Below are 23,525 nucleotides of genomic sequence, written 5' to 3'. Positions count from 1 at the left end.
GAACGACAGGAGAAGTAATAGCGAGTGTATATATCAATACACGGTGGGTCACCTCACTGTGTGTTGACGAATCCAGTAATGAGATTATCGTGGATGACGGATCCAGCTTTACCGCCACTTGTCTGCAAACCAGACCAGTCCCAGTCACCTATCATGGTATGTCAGAAATGGACTGACGAAAACTGTAACTCGTGTACCTGTGCACGATCCACTTCCACAGTTCACTGCAACCCTGTAAGCACCGCTGTTGGCCGTCAAGGAAGTGGTGCCATGGTTGAAGTTGATATCCTGAGACAACCCGTAAAAACCTTGTCGTTGTAAAACTGAAAGAACACATACAGAGATGATGACCCCGTTGCCCGGGGTACCCAGGTTAGTGGGATAGCTCTGTAGATATGTGATATGATTGACGACGGGAGAGCGTGGTAAAACACGTACCTGAGTTATCAGAACGCCAAAACCGGTACAGTTGGTTGCAGTATTGTCCTACAAAAAATTCAGTCCACGATTATCATCATCAAAATCACTCACGCTATATGTAACATTCTTCACTATACTGTTTGTCGCAGATGCATCAGTCTTGATACGGAAGGAGTATGCGCTACTCGTGTCAGTACAACTCTAATTCAGCCTTGTGCCGTAGTCACCTGCTAACAACATGGTTTCCGATAATCTCGATATCGGAGACGACGGCATTTGACGAGATGGAGCCCTAGACGACAAATATTTCTATGATTGGGTTCACAAAATTGATGAAGTGGCTCACAATGGAGATACCGTGACCGTATTCACAGTAGTTGTCGGCAAATGTGATATTTGTTCCCCCGTTGATAGCCAAACAATCGTCCTGCAAAAAGAAATACCTTATAGGCAAAGGAACGTGGAAGCTCAATCATCAGACGGACCTGATTGAGGACAGTGCTGAATGCTCGTAAGTGTCTGAGTCGGTCGAGTAACTAGAGGATAGACGAACCAATTCTGAATGAGTATATCACTACCGCTAATATCAAAGCCGTCGGTGTTGTGTGCTTGTCGGCCAGCAAGTCAAAACTATCCGATAGATGAACACATCACTTACCAGCAGCGGCGTTTCCGCTTCGCGAGTTGGGATAGTTACCCTGCACTGTTCTTGACGTCAAAATGAGATACACCACTGATAACATGCAACTACGCACAATCATTGACAGTGACGCCAGAGATAGTGAGAGGTCCTGCATTTGTGATCGCAAAGGCGGAGGAGGGAGAGTTTACGACATAAACGTCCTGCACAAACAGTTAGCGATCTGCCTGGAACGGTTGGGGCAATTCGAGCGCATACGTTCAAGGTGCCCGATATCGATATTCTGGCAGACGTAAGATTAAAAAAGAATGTAGCACAACAGTAATTAATGAGCTTACTGCATCATTGGGTGTGGTGTTGTGATACTGGCACCTTGGCCGTCCTGTATCAGTGTAAGATGAAGCGAAAACATCGCGAGTGAACCAGTGTATTTACCCAGTAAAAAGGTCCCCCACCATCCCACCTCTGGTTGTTTCCATTGACTGAGAACGTTAGGGATTGCCACGACTTCAAATAACACACGTACAAGTAACGTCATTTCCTCTGTCAAGACGGCCTTGATCAGGTTCTCCGAGTCACTTGTAGTAGTAGTGCCTGCACTCACATCACCCGGAATAGGGGACCTGCCCAGCTCAAATTTCCGAACTGAATCTCGCCCACTAAAAAGAATTAGGGATGCGCAAAGCGAAGTATCAGATCACGCTCACAAACGTTGACAGTGGTACTGTCCAGCAGCTGCAGTTCGAACGTTTTTCCACCAGGGACGGTGAACGCATTAATATTCACTGTCGTGCATTGGGTAGCACTGCTAACGTCGTCCAAGGATGAGATTGTGCCGATGCAGCTACTGCTGCTGCCTGCAGCGACTGCAGTGATCCCGGCCACGAGGAAACCAAGAGCTAACGAGGGAAACATGTTGATTAGTATGAGCGAGTAGCCTAGCCTTAAATCTGCCAGAGGATACGGCTGTCGGTGACGGTAAATTGATCTTGCACGCAAGCTCTATTTTCCTGTCTTATATATGGAATTCATTGTTTAGGCGGTAGGCAGCGTAGGCTACGGAAAGCGGGAGTGATCAGCTCGGCGAAAATGGCATGTATTAGCCTAGTATCCCCTGTCACTCCCAGCCATCATCACATTGTACGGCACCGAACAGCTTGCGAGAGTATTCATCCTCTATCGCCTCTATCGAGGTGTCTGAAATGACCGGTCTGCGGATGACTCCGTGGTGCTGGCGTACCGTGTGCTTCTTAGTAGGGAGTTCCTAAGGAGACGTAAGTCTCAGAGATGGGTTTCCTCTTCCAACGAAACCAGGTCTAACAGACCGCGAGAATATCGGAAATGTGTAGACTGCAGCAATTTTGATTGTTGCTGGTCTCCAGTAGTAACTGGCCTGATGGGAGATGTGACAGACTGACAGTCAATATTATTATGGCTAGGGTTGAGCACGGGTGAACCCGCGGGTCGCTGAGGCCACACCGCACCCGTACCCGCAAACACCGTACCCGCCACGGTACGGGTGTACACCGACCCGCCAGTTCTGCGGGTATGCACGGTGTTCACGGTATACCGCGGGTTTTTCACACATCAGGAAAACCCTCCCATTTTAACTTAGACAAAATTAGACTAATTGGGTTAATTTGACCTAAGCTCACTAGGCTAGTGAAAATTTGACCTAAGCTCTCTAATTTTCGAAAATTATACATAATTAGCACAAAGTCACAAAAATATGTCTAGGGATTAGCACTGGTAGCCGTATCAACAGCTCTACCTGTCTTTGAATTCGAACGGGTTTTGACAAGTTGTGGGGGTACGCATTCAAACTAAACTAACTACAAATTAACGTCACAGGCACGATATAGTGAGCAAAACTACAAGTCCAACATTTGCGCGTATTTGTTTTTGTTTGACTCACGTGACTTTTAGTTTGGAAACCTTTCAACTTCCGAACGTTCAATGTTCGATGTTCAACATTCAACACTAAAGCCACGTCATCCTTCCCTCTTCTACCGCATCCTACCATTTGCCGACTTTGCTATGAAGGTCAAATCAATGATCCAAGTCGTTGTGCGTTGTTTGCAGTGAGTGAGTCTCTCGATCCTCGTTCAAGCTCGAGCCACGCTGATCCAAGTCGTTGTCCACCGTTTGCAGTGAGTGAGTCTCTTGATCCTCGTTCAAGCTCAAGCCACGCTCACCCAAGTCGTTGTGTGCCGTTTGCAGTGAGTGAGTCTGTTAATCCTCGTTCGAGCTCGAGCCACGCTTGTCCGAGTCGTTGTGTCCGCCATTTGCAGTGAGTGAGTCTATTGTTGTATATCAATCCTCGTAACTATGGACCTTTGGTACCGTTTTATTTCTACCTACATACAAATACCATTTGTTCCTGCGTCTCGCAACATTCCTCTGTTGACTTCGCACGTCTGCTGAGGTTAGTAGTATATTCATATACATGTCATGTACCTAACTAACAATCCCTGTAGCTGAGCTGCTACAGGTATATACCAATACATTATAGTTGACTTCGCACGTCTGCTGAGCTGAGCTGCTACAGGTTATGAGCCCTGCACACCTAAAGTGAAAATTTCAAATTAAGCGCACAAAGAACATACTCAAAAGAAATGTCTACCTCGAACGGAAAACTCGGAGAGGACTTCCTTTGTATCCCGAAGCTCGTTGCCGACGGAGAGAACTGGATGATGTACAAGGAGCGTCTACAATGGTCGATAGACGCTCGAGGGCTGCTCGGCCATTTGGATGGCACCGAGACAAAGCCTATAGATCCCCAAACGCTGCCTAACAGAGGAGCGTCGTGGGTACCTGCTACTCCAGACGAAGTAAAGGAAGTCAGCACATACAAGAGCGAGCTGAAAGAATGGCGCACGGGCCAGGCAATAACGAAGCAACAGATAGCGGGGACAATCCCTGACTCTCTGTTTATTCAAATTAAAAACTTAGACACAGCAAAGGAGATCTTTACGCACCTTTTGAGTCTCTTCGAACAACGCTCGCGTGTAGTGTCCGTGGAGCTGTTGCGAAAGCTCCAGGACCAGAGATGCGCTGAAAAAGGGAATGTCAGAGAGCACTTTGACAAGATGCGAACGATAAAAGAACAACTGTCCTCGTTAGGACACGTACCTTCCGACGAAAGCTTCGTGGCTATGATTATGAGCTCCCTACCATCGTCCTATGATCCGCATCTATCCGCACTGACAGCGTCAGCTAAGGTTTCGAGCGTCAAGCTCACCGCTGACACGCTGATGTCCACCATCATCAACGAATACGATCGTCGAGCCTCCAAGTCCAAAAAGGCAGGATCCTTGAGCGATGACGCTGCCTACAACATGAATGCAAGTCAGCGCACTCGGAGGATAAAAGGAAACTGCCATAATTGCGGCAAGTACGGACACATGCAGAAAGACTGCAGAGGCCCTGGAGGTGGAGGAGCATCAGGAGGCAAAGGAAAACCCGATGCGAAAGGCAAACGGCCCGAGACTGCGGCCACAGCAAAGGACAAAAGAGACGACGACGAACCAGAAGGAGTTTGGTTAGCGCACGACACAAGTGAAACGGTAGAGCAAACAACGTATATGTACGCGACAGTGTCCGGCCCAAACTCCATGCATGAATCGAAAACAGAGTTATGTCATATCCCGTATTCCAAACCTACATCCGACAATATTCCCATGCCTCATCCGGACCTTCGGACGCCCTATCCATGTCTCCAGTCCTCTACCCATCCGGATCCCTGCACCTCTGCACATCCACATCCACGCATCCATGTCCAGATCCCTTTACCTCTGTACATCACACCTCCATACCTCCGCAGCTAGCCTGCATCATTCATCCTTTGTCCTATTGCTGTTAAGAACGTGCTCAAGGGTCGGATCCGGAGGGCTTGGCTTCAGCTCGTGCGCTGCGCCCCTTACCCGAGTACGTGCCCCTAACTTCCGAGGGTTGTTGAACGATGTCCGAAGTTTACCGGACGATGTCCGGAGGGCGTCGGGCAATGTCCGGAGTCCGATGTCCGATACACGGAAATTCCAGCAGACGTTCGGAAACAAGAGATAAGACTAATCCGGACGAAGTCCGAACTAGAAAGGAAACAGCGGAGGACTACCAGAGGTAGAGGCGGAGGTGACAAGTCTATAGGAGTCGATCCTAAGACGAGCGGAGGTCGACGAGAGAGAAACTCAAGTCGGACGGAGGAGAGAATGAGCAGAGTCTAAGATGATATTCGAACTGAGGAAACTACAGAGATTGTACAGGGGTTTATATACTACTGAGGACATAACGGAGAACAGTAAGTGCAGTGCGAAGCTATGTAAAGCTATGAAGAAAACATATGGGACGACTATCACTAGTCTATCGGAACTTAGTAAAATGAAGATGGAAATGAATAAGGAACGGAAAATAAAGCATACTAACTGATAAGGGAAATACCAAAGGGATAAGGCGCGGAAGTTAGACGCGGGTCGGATCCGGACGATACATAGAAGTCGGCCGGATCCGGAAATCTGGAAATGATGAGTGTGATAGGTCCGGGTCCAGAACGTGGGATATGACAATTGCCCTAATATCATATCCCGTATATCCACGCTTCTTGTCCGGATATCCGGTCCGGTCCGGTCCGGTCCGATCCGATCCGATATACGATAAGCTTCCTAATTCAATTCCTGTGCATATAACGTTAACACAGCCTATTCCTCTATTCGGTATTCCTTGTCCTCGGTATCTCGGTTATACTTACTACCGGTATGCTTACTGATCTGTTAACCTATGCTTCATTTCCGACTCGCGCTTGATAACTTTGCTTATGCTTCATACATAGCCTCGGACGCTTGCTTACTGATCTTTCCGTTATTTCCTTAGTATATAAACTCTCGTATATGTCCTGTAGTTCCTCAGTCTGAATATCATATTAGTCCTCGCACTAGATCTCACTCTAAGTCCTCACATCAGTTCTAGTATATCGACTTAGTCAATATCCATCTCGGGCCTAGGGAGAAATTCCCTAGGCCAGAGCTCCACTTATCCGATCCCCGCTTATCCGCTCATCCGATCCTCCGATGTTTCTGGACGTTCGTCCGAAACTTTCCCGCGGTCCTCCGGACCTATTCTGCTTCGGACTTTGTCCTTGCAGCCTTTCCTCTGTTTGCTTCTACTTAGGACTTGTCCTAAGTAGCCATTACACGTATCCGTATCAGGACGAAACCTCATTGTAATTTCCGGAAGTTCCTCCGGAATTTTCCCACACTCGTCCGGAAGTTACTTGCACTCGTCCGGAAAGTCCTTCCGAACTTTCCCGCGCTTCGGACGTCCTTCGGACATCATTCTGAAATTAAGGGCACATACTCGGGTAAGGGGCGCAGCGCACGAGCTGAAGCCAAGCCCCTCGGAATCAGTCCTACCCTTTGTGCACGGTCTTAACAAGTTATTTGACTCCGGAGCGTCAAGACATATGTTGTCCTATCGAGATCTGTTTCAGGATTTCGTTAGTATCACGCCGAAGCCGATCACAACAGCGGATCGACACACCTTTGAGGCCACAGGCAAGGGAAACATTCAAATCACCCTGCCAAACGGTCAGTCTCAAACGCGCATACTGCTGAAGGACGTGCTATACACACCAAAGATGGGACTCACGTTAGTCTCGATCAGCAGACTAGCCAATGCCGGATACGCAGCGCTCTTTCGCGAAGACGCGTGCAAGATTTTTGATGCGCAAAAGAAGCTGTTAGGACAAATACCAGTCAATAAGGGTTTGTACTGCATCAAAGGCCCAAAGAAACCGTTTGCAGGAGCAGCAAGTGCAAAAGAAACACTCACAATGCATGAAGCACATGCCAAACTAGGGCACATGGCGCCAAGCACCATCACACAGATGATCCGTGATAACATGATCACCGGTATCGTCCTCGATACATCCGAAGCGACAATGGAGAAGTGCGACTCGTGCGAGTACGCAAAAGCCACTCGTAAGGCAATTGGGAAAGTCCGTGACCCTCCGCATCGTGAGAAATTCGGCGACAAAGTCCATACAGACCTTTGGGGACCCTCCCCAGTGCAAACTCCTGGGCACAAGGAATACTTTGCATCATTCACAGATGACCATACTCGATTCACGCACCTATATCTCCTTCGAACAAAGGACGAAACGTTCGACACCTACAAGACGTTCGAGTCTTGGGCAAGCACACAGTTTGCGGCTAAGGTCAAGAAGCTGCGCTCGGATCGAGGGGGAGAATACACCGGAGATCAGTTCACACGTCATCTTCGAAGCAAAGGTACTGAGAGAAAACTCACCGTCCACAACACTCCAGAACATAACGGTCTAGCCAAACGTCAGAACCGCACACTCGTCGAGCGCACGCGCGCGCTTCTCCATGCGAGCGGATTGCCCAAGTTCTTGTGGGGCGAGGCCATAATGCACGTAACCTGGCTGAAAAATAGAACGGCCACCCGGGCGCTGAATGGCATGACGCCGTATGAGGCATTGTTTCAGAAGAAGCCCAACATGGAGAACTTACTGGAGTGGGGCTGTCGCGTGAAGGTACACTCACCCACTGGGTCCAAGCTCGACATGCGAGCAGTTGATGGTAGGTGGGTGGGGCTCGACCATGATAGCAATGGCCACCGCGTCTACCTCCCCGAGTCCAAAAGAGTTGCCGTCGAAAGGAGTGTCATATTCGACACAATGGAGGTGACAGTACCTATAGAAGGAGGTAACACACTGGCAGACCGCACGGTACGAATCGATGATGTCGGTTCAACACCTAAACAACCGGTTAGCCGCACGGTACGAATCGATGATGTCGGTTCAACACGTACCAGTCAACCACCAGCTCCAAACGCCAATCCACCTCCTTCTGACCACCTAGGCCCTCAATTCGAGAGTGCAGCGCCGCCACGTCGATCTGGCTGAGTGAGAATCGAGTCAGCATACATAAAGAGCCTGCGCGATGGCACAGGCACCACCGACGGCAGCAGCACAGACTTACCTCGCGGGATTCAGCCTGTGGGGGAGTCCAGTAATCTAGCTGTTGAGCTAGGAATGGCGGGGGAGTATGGTGAGATGGATGAAGACGACGAGGAGGTATTTGCAATGATGGCAGGTGTGGAGGCCGTAGAAGGAACAGATCCCACGACTGTCAAAGAAGCCAGCGTGAGGACCGACTGGCCTAAATGGGAAGGCGCGATCAATAAGGAACTCGATGCGTTGGAAGACGCACGTACCTGGACTGTCGTCGAACACCCGGACAATGTGAATGTTGTCGGGTGCAAGTGGGTATTCCGCATTAAACAAAACACTGATAAGGAGATTGAGAAGTACAAGGCACGCTTAGTGGCAAAAGGGTACTCACAGGTGTATGGTCTTGATTACTACGACACCTACGCGCCAGTCGCGCGCCTTGCCTCCCTCCGAACGATCCTCGCTGTAGCAGCGCGACAGGATTGGGACATCGATGTTTTTGATTTTCATAGCGCGTTCCTAAATGGGAAGTTAGACGCTGATGAAGTAATCTATATGGAACTCCCACCTGGTTTGAGCGTTGACAAGAATTTCAAACGCCCCGTTGCCCGACTCCACGTTGCCTTATACGGATCCAAGCAAGGCGCACTAAAATGGTATCAAGAGCTATGCCGGCTCCTGTTTAGTCTGGGGATGAAGAGAGCCGAATCAGATTGGGGTGTGTTTTACAAACACACAGACACTGACATAATCGTCCTAGCATCACATGTCAACGATTGTACAGTGACTGGGAGCAACAAGGAACTCGTTGCAGCCTTCAAGAAAGACGTAGCAGCGCGCTACAGATTAACGGACCTCGGTCCCGTAGCATCGCTATTAGGTATGAAAGTCACCCGCGACCGACATGCACGCACCATTTCTTTTTCCCACGAATCATATATCAACTCTATCCTTGCTAAGTACAATTTTACGGACTTTAAGCCTTGCTCGATCCCCATGGACCCAAACGTACCATTGTCCACGTCGCAATCGCCAAAGACGCCTGCGGAGACCAGCTTCATGAAGAACATTCCGTATCATGAGGCCGTCGGGTCACTGATGCATTTAGCTGTCGGAACGCATCCAGATATCATGTTCGCAGTCTCAACTGTCGCACAGTACAGCTCGAACCCAGGCATGCCGCATTGGGAAGCTGTGAAAAAGATTTACCGGTACTTGGTGTGCACGAAGAAGTTCGCACTCACTTTCGGCGATGGAAAACGTGGACTCGAAGGCTTCGCAGATGCGGATGGCGCCTTGCAAGAGCACAGGCATGCGGTGTCCGGATACGCTTTCATTCTGGACGGAGGGGCTGTAAGCTGGAGCTCGAAGAAGCAAGAGTTAGTCACGTTGTCCACGATGGAAGCTGAGTATGTCGCAGCTACGCACGCTGCTAAAGAAGCAATTTGGCTTCGTCGATTTATTACCGAAATCTTTCGCCCGCTCACACAACCAATCACACTCTATTCCGACAATCAATCAGCCATCGCCCTCGCCAATTCTGGCGTGTTTCACGCGCGCACAAAACACATCGATATTCATTACCATTTCATTCGTTTTTCTGTTGAAAATGGCTCTATTTCTCTCATTTACTGTCCTACTGATAGTATGACTGCAGACACACTCACCAAGCCCCTCCCTAGTCTCAAAGCTAAACATTTTGCCTCTGCCCTCGGCCTACGCTCGGTTTGAGGGGGAGTGTTGTATATCAATCCTCGTAACTATGGACCTTTGGTACCGTTTTATTTCTACCTACATACAAATACCATTTGTTCCCGCATCTCGCAACCTTCCTCAGTTGACTTCGCACGTCTGCTGAGGTTAGTAGTATATTCATATACATGTCATGTACCTAACTAACAATCCCTGTAGCTGAGCTGCTACAGGTATATACCAATACATTATAGTTGACTTCGCACGTCTGCTGAGCTGAGCTGCTACATCTATCGTGGCCCAGTCATTGCTCACCGTTTGCAAACAGTGAGTGTGTTGATTCTCATTCAAGCAAGAGCCATGCTGATCCAAGTCGTTGCCCACCGTTCACAGGAAGTGAGTGTCGATTCACGTTTGAGCAAGTGTCATGCTGATCCCATCCTCTCATGTCCATCTCTCGCACTTTTGTACTTATAGCAGCGCAATCGTTTGTTTTGCTCACATGTACTGTACTATTAGAATACCTCATTTTAATGATCATTGATTTGTTGCAAAAAGTCCGTCTAGTGTTGTCTAAGAATGTCAAAAAAGTCTTCACCAGTGGTGTCTAAGCCTGCCAGAGTGTTCTAATTTTCTCAGATTAGCAATAGACTTTTGTTAATTTTCATAAAATAATTCGAGGTAATATAGCCCTGGCTAGCCTTCCAATCTGTCCAATTAGGATAACTTTCTCTAATTAGATCTAACTTTCTTTAACTAGATCTAATTTTACTAGGTTTGCATGGGAGGGTTTTCCTGATGCAGACCCGCGGGTCATATAGTATTTTGAGGTATACATGGCAAGTAACTTAATTAAGTAGAACTACTACGCTTCCTCTTCTTCGTCTTCATCACCACCCTGAGGAGGTCCTGCGTATCTATGAGATCATGGCGAGACCAGGAACCAAGACATAAGAAAGCGCGAATTGAATAGTGTTCTGTATTTCTTCACAACCCATTGGCCTTTTAACTCGTACAGAATCTGGGTACCACAAACTATTGCTTCTGTCCGAGCACATGGAATATCATTTCACTGGCAAATCAGCATAGCTGGTGCCATCGATTATCACTCTGATTCGACATTGCTACTCAATGTACCTGCGGTCGAAGTTCACATGGTGACAGCTCAGGAGGTTATTTATGAGTAATTAAATTTTGACCCTCGCACCCTCGGACAAGTCAAGGATCCACACCTGTCCAACACCGTAAACCGCGACGGGTATGCACGGTGTACGTGCGGGTCTCCATAATCCACACCGTACCCGTACCCGCCACACCCGTCAGCGATAAACCGCAGGTTTACCCGTACCCGTGCTCTACCCTAATTATGGCCCACATGCCGTTTGAGCAGTGTTTCTACCGCCAGTGGCCAACAATCACCTGAAATAGAAGGTGGCTCCCGGATCTGTTTGTAGCCTCTGGAAATTCACTGCGTTTTGGGTTGAAGTCACTGGGACTGAGCAGCAGGAAATTGGGCGTCAAAATTGCAAGCATAACGTGGTGTGGGAAGAACCTGTAAGTGCCCCCATTTGGGCACTAGCACACACCCGTTCTGCCTTCGGCACAGGAAGCAAAAAAGAGCGCTTTGTGCTCTTTTTTTAGCTTCCTGGCCTCAGCTTCATCCCAATAATTCTGAGGGCATCTAGGAACTAGATAAAGGCCGAGCTTTGCCGGCAGCAACCTTGTACCATTAGATGGGACCGAGTTTCATATGGAGGAACTTTCTTTACAATTTCAATAGGCTTTGTTGTGGCAAGGATTTCGTACAATATTACATAGTGAAATACAGCTATTTACAGAGGACATATGATGTCGTGATCCTTTAGTATTTCAGTGAAGAATTTCGAGCATATTGGCAATAGAAAGTACAATGAATGATGATTTGCATAGTAAATGCAATGTTACTGGTAGTATAACATCAGTAAAGTTGGAACCTCGATGATCAAAGTGGAGACCTACTACAACTTTTAAGATGAAGACCCAGAACTTCTGATTGGTTGTTTTCCTTTGTATTGTCGTTCTGTGCAAGGCCTGGCTCCAAGACAATGACATTTGAAAGGGCTTGTTGGCATGGCTGATGGTGGCAATAATACAATTAGTTCTTGTAAGATTGCATTAAAAACATCATGTTTTGATTTGGCGATGTGATGGTGGCAGAATGCCATATGGACTTTGACGAGGGCTCCTTTAAGTTTCGATTCATAAAGGTGTGGTGGGATAAGATTGTGATTCTCGTCATATGCAGGTAACAGCTGGATATCATGGGTGGATATAAGGTCTTCTAAATGACCTTTACATCGTTCTGCAACCGGCCAAGTTGCCATGTTGAATTCGGGGCCAAGAAAACTATCTGCAGTTATGAACAAAATTAGTTAAGTCAGTAAGTCAATGATCAAGTTGGAGGATGTTTGTAACATACTGTCTGAGTCGACATCGTCACTTGGAATGATGCTATTAGTAGCATCAGGTTTATTCACATTGTCTATTGTTTTAACCTATTTTATGGTATATTCAGTCTTTTGGGCAGATTGATGAGGAATAGGAAGTACTTACTTCAAAGAGACTGTGAGTGAGCTTGATGGATCTGTGGCCAAGAGAGTCATAGATGACACTGAATGTTTCATAGTCCTTTTTGCTGGGAACAAGTCTTTCGAAGGCGCGGAAATTGTCGAGAACTGTGGGGAAATCATCTGACAAGAACTTGAAGTTCTCATTTTGACCTCCAGTAAGCCGACAATTCAATTTGACATCTGCTAAGCGTCTGTGAAAGACATTTGCAGGATCAAAGTTGGCATCCAGTGTGAAATAGAGGTCGTTGCGACTGATTTGGAATACACCCTGGGTGATGAATTCTTGGTCGTCATCTCGACCTTTGACAACAAGGATGTTGCCATCATATCCACCTGCAAAAAACTTGGCGCAATATGCAAGTTTAGGCATTGCAGCATAGAAACCTCCAGGTGGGTTTTGTAGTTTGTCTAGTACTACAGAAGCTGCATGAGTCGATGTATACGGGTAGTACTACTAGATGATGAATTGGGGGGAGTGTTTGGAGCCATGTAGGATGCGATTTGCAATGGTTGCAAACTACAGAGACATTGGAGCTTGTTTGGTGTATTTTTATGAGGAAAGTTGATTATGATCCGCATAGGGACTGAAGTGGTTGCAATGCAAACATATATATGATCCGGTCCTCATCTAAACTTGAAAAGTATTTTACCAGGGAAGTCAAGGTTTCAATCCATGTTGATCGGCATGAATTGTGAATTTAAAAGTAGAAGGACAAAGCCATGAATGTATTTGGTTTAGTGGCCAAAGGCATGTGACAGTGTTGAGTGCAATTAAACTTAATCAATTATAATGGAAGAAACTGAAGTTGGAAAAGACTGACAGGAAACCACGTAACTTGGAATTGAAACGTAAAACAATACTTGTCATTGCTTGAGGCCAGGGAGATGAAGATCTGTAAAAGAGAGCTAGAGACATGATGAGAGACTTCATTCTTGAAAGTTGAAACCATTTGATTCACTGTGGTGCAATGGGGCATGACAACAATACCAGAGAAATTGTTGGTGACTTGACGAAGGCAGAACTGGTCGCTGTGGTTCCTGGAAATATGTTTAGGACAAATATTCAAAAGCAGGCATGGTCGCAGGTGATGGATACTGTGTGCAAATTGCCTGACCACATTTTGGATATGATACATCAAGCTGCAGAGAGGAAAGATGAGGAACACGAGAAGGAGCGCAAGAAAAAAGCTGAGAGGAAAAGGATTGCTAGCAGACTTCAACGTGAAGCACAGAAGAGTGTTGATGAAGTTGATTTTGAACAATATGATCATGATGCTCATGTCGATGAGCATGATTATTCAAAGTATCTTGGATTACCTTCAGAACAGGAGATAAAAAAGTGTTTCCAAGCATACATATCGGGGACTTCAAATGGAGCTCTTGCAATGTTGATTTGCATTGTTTGCACTTGGGAATTGATGAAGTCTGAAGGTGCTGGACGGCAATTCTGGAACATGTAAATTTTGACATTGATATTTTGCTGTGTAAATGTCACACAGGCGACATGCATCATCTGTGTAGGATACCGAATATCAGGCAGTGGCTTTCTGTATCAATGGACATGGTACCTGCTGCAGCAATGTTATGGGAAGGGTTGTTGTTACTCGAAGGACATGTTAAAGGAGAGGCACCTGACACAACAGGCTGGATTTGTTCTGAATGTTGTCGATCACTGGAAGCTGATACGATGCCCAAATTTGCACTCGCAAATAACATGTGGATTGGCCCAATTCCACATGAACTCGTAGTTCTCACCCTCCCCAAGGAACTGTTACTTTCACGACACTTTCCTCGATGTTACATCTTCAAATTATATCCAAAGGACAGTCGACACATAAATCCTAGTCATTTGCAGCAGGGGATGGCTGGAAATGTCACTTTGTATGACATGAACACCAATGATGTTATGAAGATGGTTGAAGGTCAATTCTTACCACAACCAGTTGCTTCTCTGGCGTCTGTGCTTGCAATAACATATGTTGGGACTAGAAATTTGCCCAAGGACTGGCTAAAATCAACATTTCGTGTTTGACATGACGTTGTGTTCAATGCCCTTACCTGGTTGAAGGCCCACAATCCACTTTATGTCAATATTCAAATATCAGAGGTGCAACTTGCACGTCTCCCAGAAGATGATGTCCCACAAGAGATTGTTTCTGTTGTCCGTCACGAGGCCAGTGATGATGTCGCAATATGAGAGAATGAAGGATATGTGCCTACAGACAATGAGGTTAGAAATGGTGTGTGTTGCAGTTCAGTGAAGATCACCATTTAACATGTTGGAATTTATTAGACAATGACATTCCTAATTTGGAGAGTGAAGGAGATAATTTTGGGAAAGATAGCATTGATAACAATGGTGAATATCTCTATGTTTTTGGATGAGTAAGTTATTGATAAAGTGTATTAGACGCACACGTTATTCCATTGAAGTTCTTGGGTGTTACAGACAGAACTGAGTACACTGCCATTGAACGAATTGATGAAACACGCGCTTATAAATCTCGATGAAGTGTCTGATAAGGAAGGGAGCTATGCTGTTTGCCATAGCCATTACCCTGTGTCTGATTTTGGATGAAATCAATCTGGAGAAGATAGGAAGAATCCACTTGCTGCGACATATCCCAAACTGTTTCCTTATGGTGTTGGTGGAATAGAGGATACACGTGGAAAATTGGTTGGTTTCGATGAGCATGTGCGATGGGCCTTACAATATCATGATTGTCGTTTCCAAATCCACCATTCATTTCCATTTGTCATTTTTGGCATGGAGCAGAAGTGTAAAGCATTGCAATCAGCTTGGATTCAGATGTGTCACAAGGACTTTGAATGTGATGGATATATCATCAATTCTATCACTGTTTCTGACCTTAAACAAGCAGAGAAAGAGGAAGCAGAACACAGAAAGATATCTAATCCTCGAGTTCATCTTCTTCGGAAACATGTATTTGTGGTGTCGAGACGTATCATGGGGTCTGACAATTATCGGGGTCAATATTGTGGATTTATATGGGGAACATGTCTGTGTCTTCATGGTCTAAGTCTTTGGATGACAATCAATCCCAGTGACACACATGATCCAGTTGCACAGGTTTTTGCTGGGGAGCAGATCAATATGGATGAATTTTTTCCTGATGCTGGTCCAGATAGCAATCGCTGGGCTCAAAACATTGCCAAAGATCCTTTTGCCGCTGTGAAGTACTTCTTCTTCATTATCAAGGCAGTGCTTTCAACACTCTTTCAGATTGATGTCAGAGGAAATCGGGTGCATAGTGGGATGGGGATGCTTGGGCACATTAGTGGTTATTTTGCGTAATTGAAGCTCAAGGAAGAGGATCTTTGCATGTGCATATGATGATTTGGCTTCAACATATGCCAAATATGCACGACATGCATGTTCAATTGCAGAATGGGGAATTTCGCACACGAATCAACAAGTATATTTGGCAGAACATTCGAGCACATGTTGAAGGATTGAATGAAGAAACAATTCGAACAATGCCAAGGGAAAGCAACTTGCCATATTCACGACCCCCAGATCCAGATTCCAGTAATTGGAGTATCAAAAATCAAGCAATCAAATGATGTGTAGTCAGGTCTCAACAAGTTCATACCTGTAGCAGGGCAACTTGTTTGAGATTCAATCAGCACAGACAGTTGGTCTGCAAGAGATGTGCTCCTTGGTTACTGTCACCCACTGATATTGTTGATGAACATGGTAGATAGAATCCAAAATGAACATATGCATTTCTCAACAACTTTTGTCCTGCGATAACTATGACTCTTCGCTGCAACAATGATATCAAACTCCTCACCAATGAAAGAGATACAAAGGACATCACATGGTACTTTACAGACTACTCGACCAAGAAGCAGAATAAGAACAACAATGTGTCTGCTTTGATGGCAGGTACATTGTTATATCATCAGGATCATTCAAATCATCTTGATGATGTGGTCTGTCATATCCCGCATTCCGGACCAACATCTGACGACGTTCCCACGCCTCATCCGGACCTCCGGACCTCCTGTCCATGTCTCCAGACCCAATCCTCTATCCGTCCGAATCCCTGTACTCCTGCATCTGATATCCGGATGCCAGATCTGATATCCACATCTCCGGATCTCCGGATCCGACCTATCTGTCATGTCCGAACCCAAACCTTAAATCAGCGCCCATCCCCTTATGGTAATCACCTGTCTCCGGACTTCCGAACATCCGGATCCGACCCATGTCTATCTTCCTTGCGTTCCGGACCCAGACCTATCACGCATTCATCTCCGGACATCCGGATCCGACCCGCGTCTATCTTCCGTGCCTTATCCCTTTGTATGTTCCTTCTTGAGTTAGACTTCCTCATTTTCCGTACCTCATTTCATCTCCGAGTTCATTTCTTATGATCCGTCTTATTTTCTAATACATTTCCACATGCTCGTACATAGCCTTACCCCTCTGCTTACTGATCTGCACAGACTTGCCTCTAGTATATAAACCCCAGTAGATACTCCTGTATTTCCTCAGTCTGAATATCATACACATATTAGTCCTCGCACTAGCCTTCACCCTAAGTCCTCGTAACAGTTCTAGTCCTCCGACTTAGTCATTATCCATCTCAGGCCTAGGGAGGAATTCCCTAGGCCGGAGCTCCGCTCCTCCGCTCCTCCGCTCCTCCGCTCCTCCGACCCACCATTCCTCCGATCCTCCAAAGTTTCCGGAAGTTCCTCCGGAACTTTCCCGCGGTCCTCCGGACCTATTCTGCTTCGGACTTTGTCCTTGCAGCCTTTCCTCTGTTTCCTTCTACTCAGGACTTGTCCTGAGTAGCCATTATACATATCCCCGTCAGGACAAAACTCCATCGTAATTTCCGGAAGTTCCTCCGGAACTTTCCCGCACTCATCCGGAAGTTTCTCGCACTCGTCCGGAAAGTCCTTCCGAAGTTTCCCACGCTTCTCCGGAAGTCCTTCGGACTTCACTGGACTTTCTCCGGACATCATTCTGAAGTTAAGGGCACATACTCGGGTAAGGGGCGCAGCGCACAAGCTGAAGCCAAGCCCCTTGGAATCAGTCCTACCCTTTGTGCACGGTCTTAACATGGTCGATCATAACCATCTGTTACTCCTCCGTTGCCAGCATTCTATCAATCGTGAAATGGAACATTCGGGACCACAAGTAATTGTGTACCTTATGGGATGGGGAGATGCAATATATTCGCACCATTATGTACCATTATATTGATTTGCACTCAAGTCTCATTTGCTGTGGGCATTTTCTGAATTGAATTTGAACAAAGAAAAGTAAGTCTTTGTTAGATTTTTCAATAACACATGTGCTGATTAAATCTGATTTACAGTGACGAACCTGATTCCGATATGAATACTGCAAGTGATGAAGACTCCAATTCAGATGATACAAGTGATTCAGAGAGTCGGGCAGAGACCAAAAACAGACGGCATTGTTCAGATGACAATGAAGATGCACTGGTATGTTTCTGCAATATATTATGTTAGGTGGTGTAATGGAATAACTCAAATAACATGTAGGACATGATTACATTGCATCTTAACAATGCCGGACATCTTAATATGTGTTCACAATTAGAAGATTACAAACAGCGAGGAGAAGAACTCAACTCATATTCATATTTTCAGTTTGTGATCGACACATATGAAGAAGTGAACCCACCTTCAGAATGGGAGAAACAAGAACATGAAGTTTCTGCATCATCTTTGATTCCAAAGTGTGGTCTACCAAGGAATGAACGGAGCCATTACCTCAATGATCATTCCAAATATCGCACCCATCGCCGAGTTATTCAATCAAAGGGTCATAATACACTGCCTAATATCGTTGGACCATTTTTTCCTCGAGGCGATGAGTGAAAAAGTCAAAAACTATACTGTGCATCAATTCTTGCACTGCTTGTACCATGGTGCATTGTTGAAGATCTGAAAAGCGACTTCAAGAGATGGGAAGATGCATACACAGATTTTTTCAACCACGCATCACAGCAAGAAAAGGATGTTATTGCTGGCATTCAGTATTATTATGAATGCAAGACAGCTGCAGTTGTTTCGCTGGTTCACAATAGCGAAAACTTCACATCTGCCAGACACCATACCAAATCAAGAGGCCAACAAGCTGCAATCATTGATGAAGAGGATGAAGAGGAGGAGACAGCTGTTAATTTGATGATTGATGATTTGCATGCATATGAAGAATCCCAGAAATCTCATTGTGAAGAAGTGCATGGGATGAATGTAGTTGCAGTTGGATTTTTGACAGGAATTTTTCCAGAGAAAATGAATTTCTGGGATGTTGTTGCATCAAATGTTGGTATTGCAAGTGGGAATGATTATGTCCAGCTTCAAAAGTGGCAAGCTGCAATGGCTGATGAAATGAACAAGGAAGAAGATCAAGCTATTCCTGCAGCTGACCTTGGAGACGTCACCATGATAGACAGACTGCACGAAGATAATGATGAAGGACAAATATCATACCTCCAGCCTTCAGTTCAAGAACATATATCTCCAGTCGAATCATTGTGTCTTTTGAAGGATCAAAGACATGCCTATGACATCATCAATTGGCACCTGTCTGAAACATTGGCAGGACACAAACCTCCGCAGCTGCTTATGCAAATTCCAGGAGAAGGAGGTGTTGGAAAATCAAAGACGATCCAAACCATTACCAAAAACTTTCAGAGCTGAGGTGTTGAATCCATACTTGTGAAGGCAGCCTATACTGGAATTGCAACTTTCATCATTGATGGAAAGACTCTACACATCATTGCATTGATACCTCTTAATGGTCACGAACAAGGAGCCCAGACATTGAGGAAACTCATATTTTGGAAAGACAAGCTATACCTCATCATTGATGAGAAGTCCATGCTATCTCGCAAGTTCTTGGTGAAAATATCTGCATATGTTGCGAAAGGAAAGTCTTTGGCTGGTGAAGAAGGAAATGACCAAGCCTTTGGAGGAGTCAATGTCATTATCACTGGAGATTTTCACCAATTTCCACCAGTAGCAGTGAAAAAGAGTGCGGCTCTGTATTATCCTTGCGATTCATCAAAAGACACTGCGGAGGAAATGCTGGGTCGGAAAATTTATGAGCAATTTACAACTGTTGTTTGTCTCAAGGAACAAATTCGTGTTACCGATCCAGAATGGAATGATCTTTTGCATCATATCCGGCATAGCAGTTGTTGCAGTCACCATGTTCAGCTGCTCTGCTCACTTGTTCTAACAAATCCTCATTGTCCACCAACTGACTTCAATTCTCCTCCATGGAATGACGCAGTCTTGATTACGCCTTGCAATGCAGTACGTCGCCAGTGGAACTTGAATATGACAAAGAATCATTGCCAAAGGAGTGGAAATCGACTTTTTGTGTGCAAGGCAAAAGATACCATTCAAGGGCGGGAGTTGACATTGATGAAGAGATACGCAGTCGCAACAAAGCCCAGTGGGAGAAATGCTAAACAAGACGAACGAGCAGCTTTGCCAAATGTTATCAAACTTGCAGTTGGAGTGAAGGTCATGGTCACCTTCAATGTCGACACAGAGCTCAATGTTGCAAATGGAGCATGAGGAGAAGTAAAGGAGATTATATTGGATGAACGCGAGAGCAATTAATGCTGCCAAGTGGTGGACTTTCCCCATTCAATGTATATGTCGCACTTTCTCGAGGACATGTCAGGAGAATATACAGCTTCTATGCAATTTTGACAAGAAGTTGCTAACAACTCACCCAAGTGAATATCTTCGTATTGAAGACCAACAGATTGTGAAGCTTGACCGGATAACAGAGCAGTGGTGGGATTCAAAGAAGCAGGAAGCCATTATATATTGATTGTGGCAAGATCCATGCCATTCAGAGTTGGACAAACATGGAGGACATTGAGATGTTGTACTAGTATTATATCCAGTTGTACAAGTTAAGAACTTGCACGAAGCACCTAGAGAATATGAAATGTGATTTGGACAGTGCAAACTCCACCTTTCTACACTGTTCGCCACCCAGTACACCAAAGGCAGTTACTACGTGAGCAGGGTAGAGCAGCAAATACCATGAAATGTTGGCACACTCTTCGATCATTGAAGAAATGGTGTGTTGTCCTTAAATTCGCATGCATGCAGTACTAGCATTAATGTCAATAAAGTCTCACGGGGAGAAAAAGTGGGAACGTACAGCCACAATTATGGGCTGATAATGACCTTGTAGGTACAAGGTAATTCGAATTTCTGGTGGAGTAGGGGGTTCTAGGGCTACTAGATCAGCAAAAGTGCCCAAATCTGGCAAGGGCCGGAGAATCTCCCATGACCTCGTGATGCCTTCTGAGGCATGAATCGATTCGTTTGACAACATGCAAGATGTGCCTGCTCATCTCGCAAGGCATTGCTAGACTCTCTCAACCTCATGCCAGCCTTGCAAGGCATTTCAAGACTGGCATTGTCTAGGATGGGGATGCAAGGGAAACTTCAACTGTGTGGGCAATGGTACATTATTTTGATGTTTTGGTATCCACTAACCCAACCCTACTTCCTCGAAGCTGTGTAACATACCAGGATCCCATCATTGTGTATGTCCAATGTTTATTCCTTCATGTCATCTCATTTTGCAAAATCTCAAGCTGCCTCTCTGAAAGGTCATAAATGTCCGTGCGATCCTGATTCATTACATGTGCTATAACTATAATACAGTGTTTTGCTCATCAATGGTGTGAAACATGCAGTTCAGTCGGTTCTAGAGTGAACTCGACCCTCTCTTAGCTCCACATCTTGAGATGAGCGCTATCTTTGGTATCTTGTCACTGAGCAGAAGCATGAGATCTTGATTGTGAACTGATCTCGACCATCATCCAGGTGATCTGCCTGGACCTTATCCTATCGCAATCAATCTGTGGATCTTGTTGCAAGGAACTTGCATTTAAGGCTGCAGTTGCAGCATGTTTCTGCTGCTGCTCATGATGCCCCACTCAATCTTTGTTTTGTTACTCACTTTTCTCTTGATGGTACAGTGTCCAAACTGCAATGTAGAAGTGCACAATCGCGGCCTGTCAATTCACCTGAGCAGATACTGTGGCAAGATATGTGATATAGCCACCACATCAGCTCTTGCCGAGCAGTGCAAGCATGGGGAAGTGATTGCTGAAGCTACTCGTTTGGAAGATGAACACTGGCAGGAAGAACAATGTGAAGAAGAGTGGGAGCACCTACAGCAACTACACCAGCCTCAAGTGGATGTGAGTGTTGTGTGTTATTAGATGTGAACCTGATGTTCACGGAAGTATTTGGATATAAACAGGAGGTGCCAGACATTGAAATGGAGCCATGGCCATCAGGGCATCCAAATCGACAAATCCACCTCTCCATGTGTTATTGTGATGAAGTCCCAGTCCTACTGATCCCAGCCCCACCTCCCATTGATTAAGATGAGCCTGTATCAGCGCTTGGAGAGTTTTTTGGCTCATGACATGGTTTTATAACTCATTGATCTCAAACATTCTGTGTTTCCAAAGGTGCGTCCAAAGTGCCTGAAGATGGTCCGATGTCAAGAAATGAAGGTCCGAGGTTGCACGGAGCATTCAAAGAGTCTCCAATGAACAGCAAAGGTTCCGAGAGAGGAATACGGCGGGTTTGTTGAAGTATGTCGAAGTATGACTAAACAAAGTCTATCAGAAAAACTAAGAGATAGTGAAGTGCAAAATGGCAGCGGTCAGGCCAAACAATCATTCTGAATGAACAATTAGATCAATTGCATGAAGTACAACTATCCGAAGTGACTCCACAAACTATGACTTGTAGCCAGGAAAGTCAAGTGAAGTGCGAGTATCTAGCAAGCCAGATTTTATCCTATGGCATGAAGGTCTGGAATCTGCATAGGTGAGAACAGTAGCGAGATAAGCTATCCGAAATGTAATAAGACTCAAGGCGAGCCGCTACAGAGATATGCATATAATAGCGCACAAGGCATTGTAGCACTTGGACTGGCGTTGGTCGCGTATCCTGCCAATCTCAGAGGAACCACACATTATAATCCTCAACACTCCTTTTGCTCTTCCAAGAGTTCTGTACACTCATCTGAGTCATCCGAAGGTCGTCCGCCCCTTTCTGAGGCCTGTATACACTTCCGATCCTCCATACCATGTCCCATCCGTGTCTGTTTGACTTCGCTGGTGCATTTCCACTTTGATTATCTGTTATTGATTATGTCTTAGGGGCTCATACATTGAAAAGCCTGATTAATATGTATAGCTGCGCACCTCGTGCACTATTACATGCCTATCTCTGTAGCAGCTTACCATGAGTCTTATTACATCTCAGATAGCTTATCTCGCTACTGGACTCGCATACGCAATTCCAGACTTTCACACCATAGGATATAATCTGGTTTGCTAACTGCTCGCACTGGACTTCACTTTCCCTGCTACCAGTCATAGTTAGTAGAGTCACTTCGGATATTCGTACTTCGCGCAATCAATCTTTTGTTCAATTTGGAATGATTGTTTGGCCTGACCACTGCCATTTTGTGTTTCGGTATCTCTTAGTTTTCTGATAGACTTTGCCTAGTCTTACCTTGGTACTTCTGCTGGTCTTATACTTCAACATACTTCAACATACTTCAACAAACTGGTCGCATTCCTCTCTCGGAACCTTTGTTGTTTACCGGACGTTCTCTGGACACTTCGCGTAACCTCGGACCTTCGTTTATAGACGTCAGACCACCTTCGGACACTTCAGACGCACCTTCAGAAACATGGAACGTGTTTTAGGTATCATTCCTGCTCTCTCATCTTCAATCTTGACAAGATATCCCTTGTATTTATATCAAGAGATAATTCTATAGGCAGTCTCTTTGGGACGAGCGTTACACTCACACTTTGAGCTCTAAGGTAATACAATTTGTAGCGCCTACAACGAATCAACTCTTTACAGCGTGCAGCTATATGTATTAATCAGGCTTTTCAACATATGTGCCCCTAAGACATAATCAATAACAGATATCAAAGTGAGAATGCACCAGTGAAGTCAAACGGATATGGATAGGACATGGTATGGGGGATCAGAAGTGTATACAGGCCTCGGAAGGGGATGGATGACCTTCAGACGACTCAGATGAGTGCATGGAACTCTCGGAAGGTAAAAGGTATGTCAAGGAGTATAATGTGAGACACATATGAGTTTGGCAGGA

At 45.6% G+C, this 23,525-nt stretch overlaps 6 protein-coding genes across 6 annotated transcripts; 4 read left to right on the top strand and 2 right to left on the bottom strand.

Moving 5' to 3' along the window:
* Positions 1-53: 53 nt before the first annotated feature.
* On the bottom strand, positions 54-1,975 carry HD556DRAFT_1528050 (pectin lyase fold/virulence factor; the record flags this gene model as incomplete). The annotated part of the gene is made up of 17 exons (XM_041309368.1): positions 54-148; positions 198-288; positions 340-387; positions 439-486; positions 532-601; positions 648-712; positions 767-847; positions 906-921; positions 974-1,028; positions 1,079-1,123; positions 1,176-1,263; positions 1,319-1,343; positions 1,399-1,442; positions 1,496-1,542; positions 1,587-1,603; positions 1,665-1,719; positions 1,768-1,975. 17 exons carry the CDS (start codon positions 1,973-1,975, stop codon positions 54-56), a joined length of 1,098 nt encoding a protein of 365 aa, XP_041159003.1.
* An 11,321-nt stretch (positions 1,976-13,296) lies between these two features.
* On the top strand, positions 13,297-14,360 carry HD556DRAFT_1444624 (uncharacterized protein; the record flags this gene model as incomplete). Its single annotated transcript, XM_041306813.1, has 2 exons — positions 13,297-13,759; positions 13,828-14,360. 2 exons carry the CDS (start codon positions 13,297-13,299, stop codon positions 14,358-14,360), a joined length of 996 nt encoding a protein of 331 aa, XP_041159002.1.
* A 735-nt stretch (positions 14,361-15,095) lies between these two features.
* HD556DRAFT_1444623 (uncharacterized protein) lies at positions 15,096-15,644 on the top strand (the record flags this gene model as incomplete). Its single annotated transcript, XM_041306812.1, has 1 exon — positions 15,096-15,644. One exon carries the CDS (start codon positions 15,096-15,098, stop codon positions 15,642-15,644), a length of 549 nt encoding a protein of 182 aa, XP_041159001.1.
* Positions 15,645-19,174: 3,530 nt separating this feature from the next.
* Positions 19,175-19,921, top strand: HD556DRAFT_1239539 (uncharacterized protein; the record flags this gene model as incomplete). The annotated part of the gene is made up of 2 exons (XM_041298050.1): positions 19,175-19,280; positions 19,335-19,921. Coding segments are annotated over 2 exons (693 nt in total), but the record flags the coding sequence as incomplete, so codon positions are not given.
* A 1,358-nt stretch (positions 19,922-21,279) lies between these two features.
* On the top strand, positions 21,280-21,764 carry HD556DRAFT_1309425 (uncharacterized protein; the record flags this gene model as incomplete). The annotated part of the gene is made up of 2 exons (XM_041300291.1): positions 21,280-21,576; positions 21,639-21,764. 2 exons carry the CDS (start codon positions 21,280-21,282, stop codon positions 21,762-21,764), a joined length of 423 nt encoding a protein of 140 aa, XP_041158999.1.
* A 584-nt stretch (positions 21,765-22,348) lies between these two features.
* On the bottom strand, positions 22,349-22,771 carry HD556DRAFT_1309424 (uncharacterized protein; the record flags this gene model as incomplete). The annotated part of the gene is made up of 2 exons (XM_041300290.1): positions 22,349-22,530; positions 22,636-22,771. 2 exons carry the CDS (start codon positions 22,769-22,771, stop codon positions 22,349-22,351), a joined length of 318 nt encoding a protein of 105 aa, XP_041158998.1.
* Between the last annotated feature and the right edge of the window lie 754 nt (positions 22,772-23,525).

The sequence above is a fragment of the Suillus plorans genome, assembly GCF_016647745.1.
Source record: "Suillus plorans strain S12 chromosome Unknown HD556scaffold_37, whole genome shotgun sequence".
NCBI lineage: Eukaryota > Fungi > Basidiomycota > Agaricomycetes > Boletales > Suillaceae > Suillus > Suillus plorans.
Note: the sequence above shows the minus strand (reverse complement) of the source record. Positions and strands in the feature narration are given on the sequence as shown.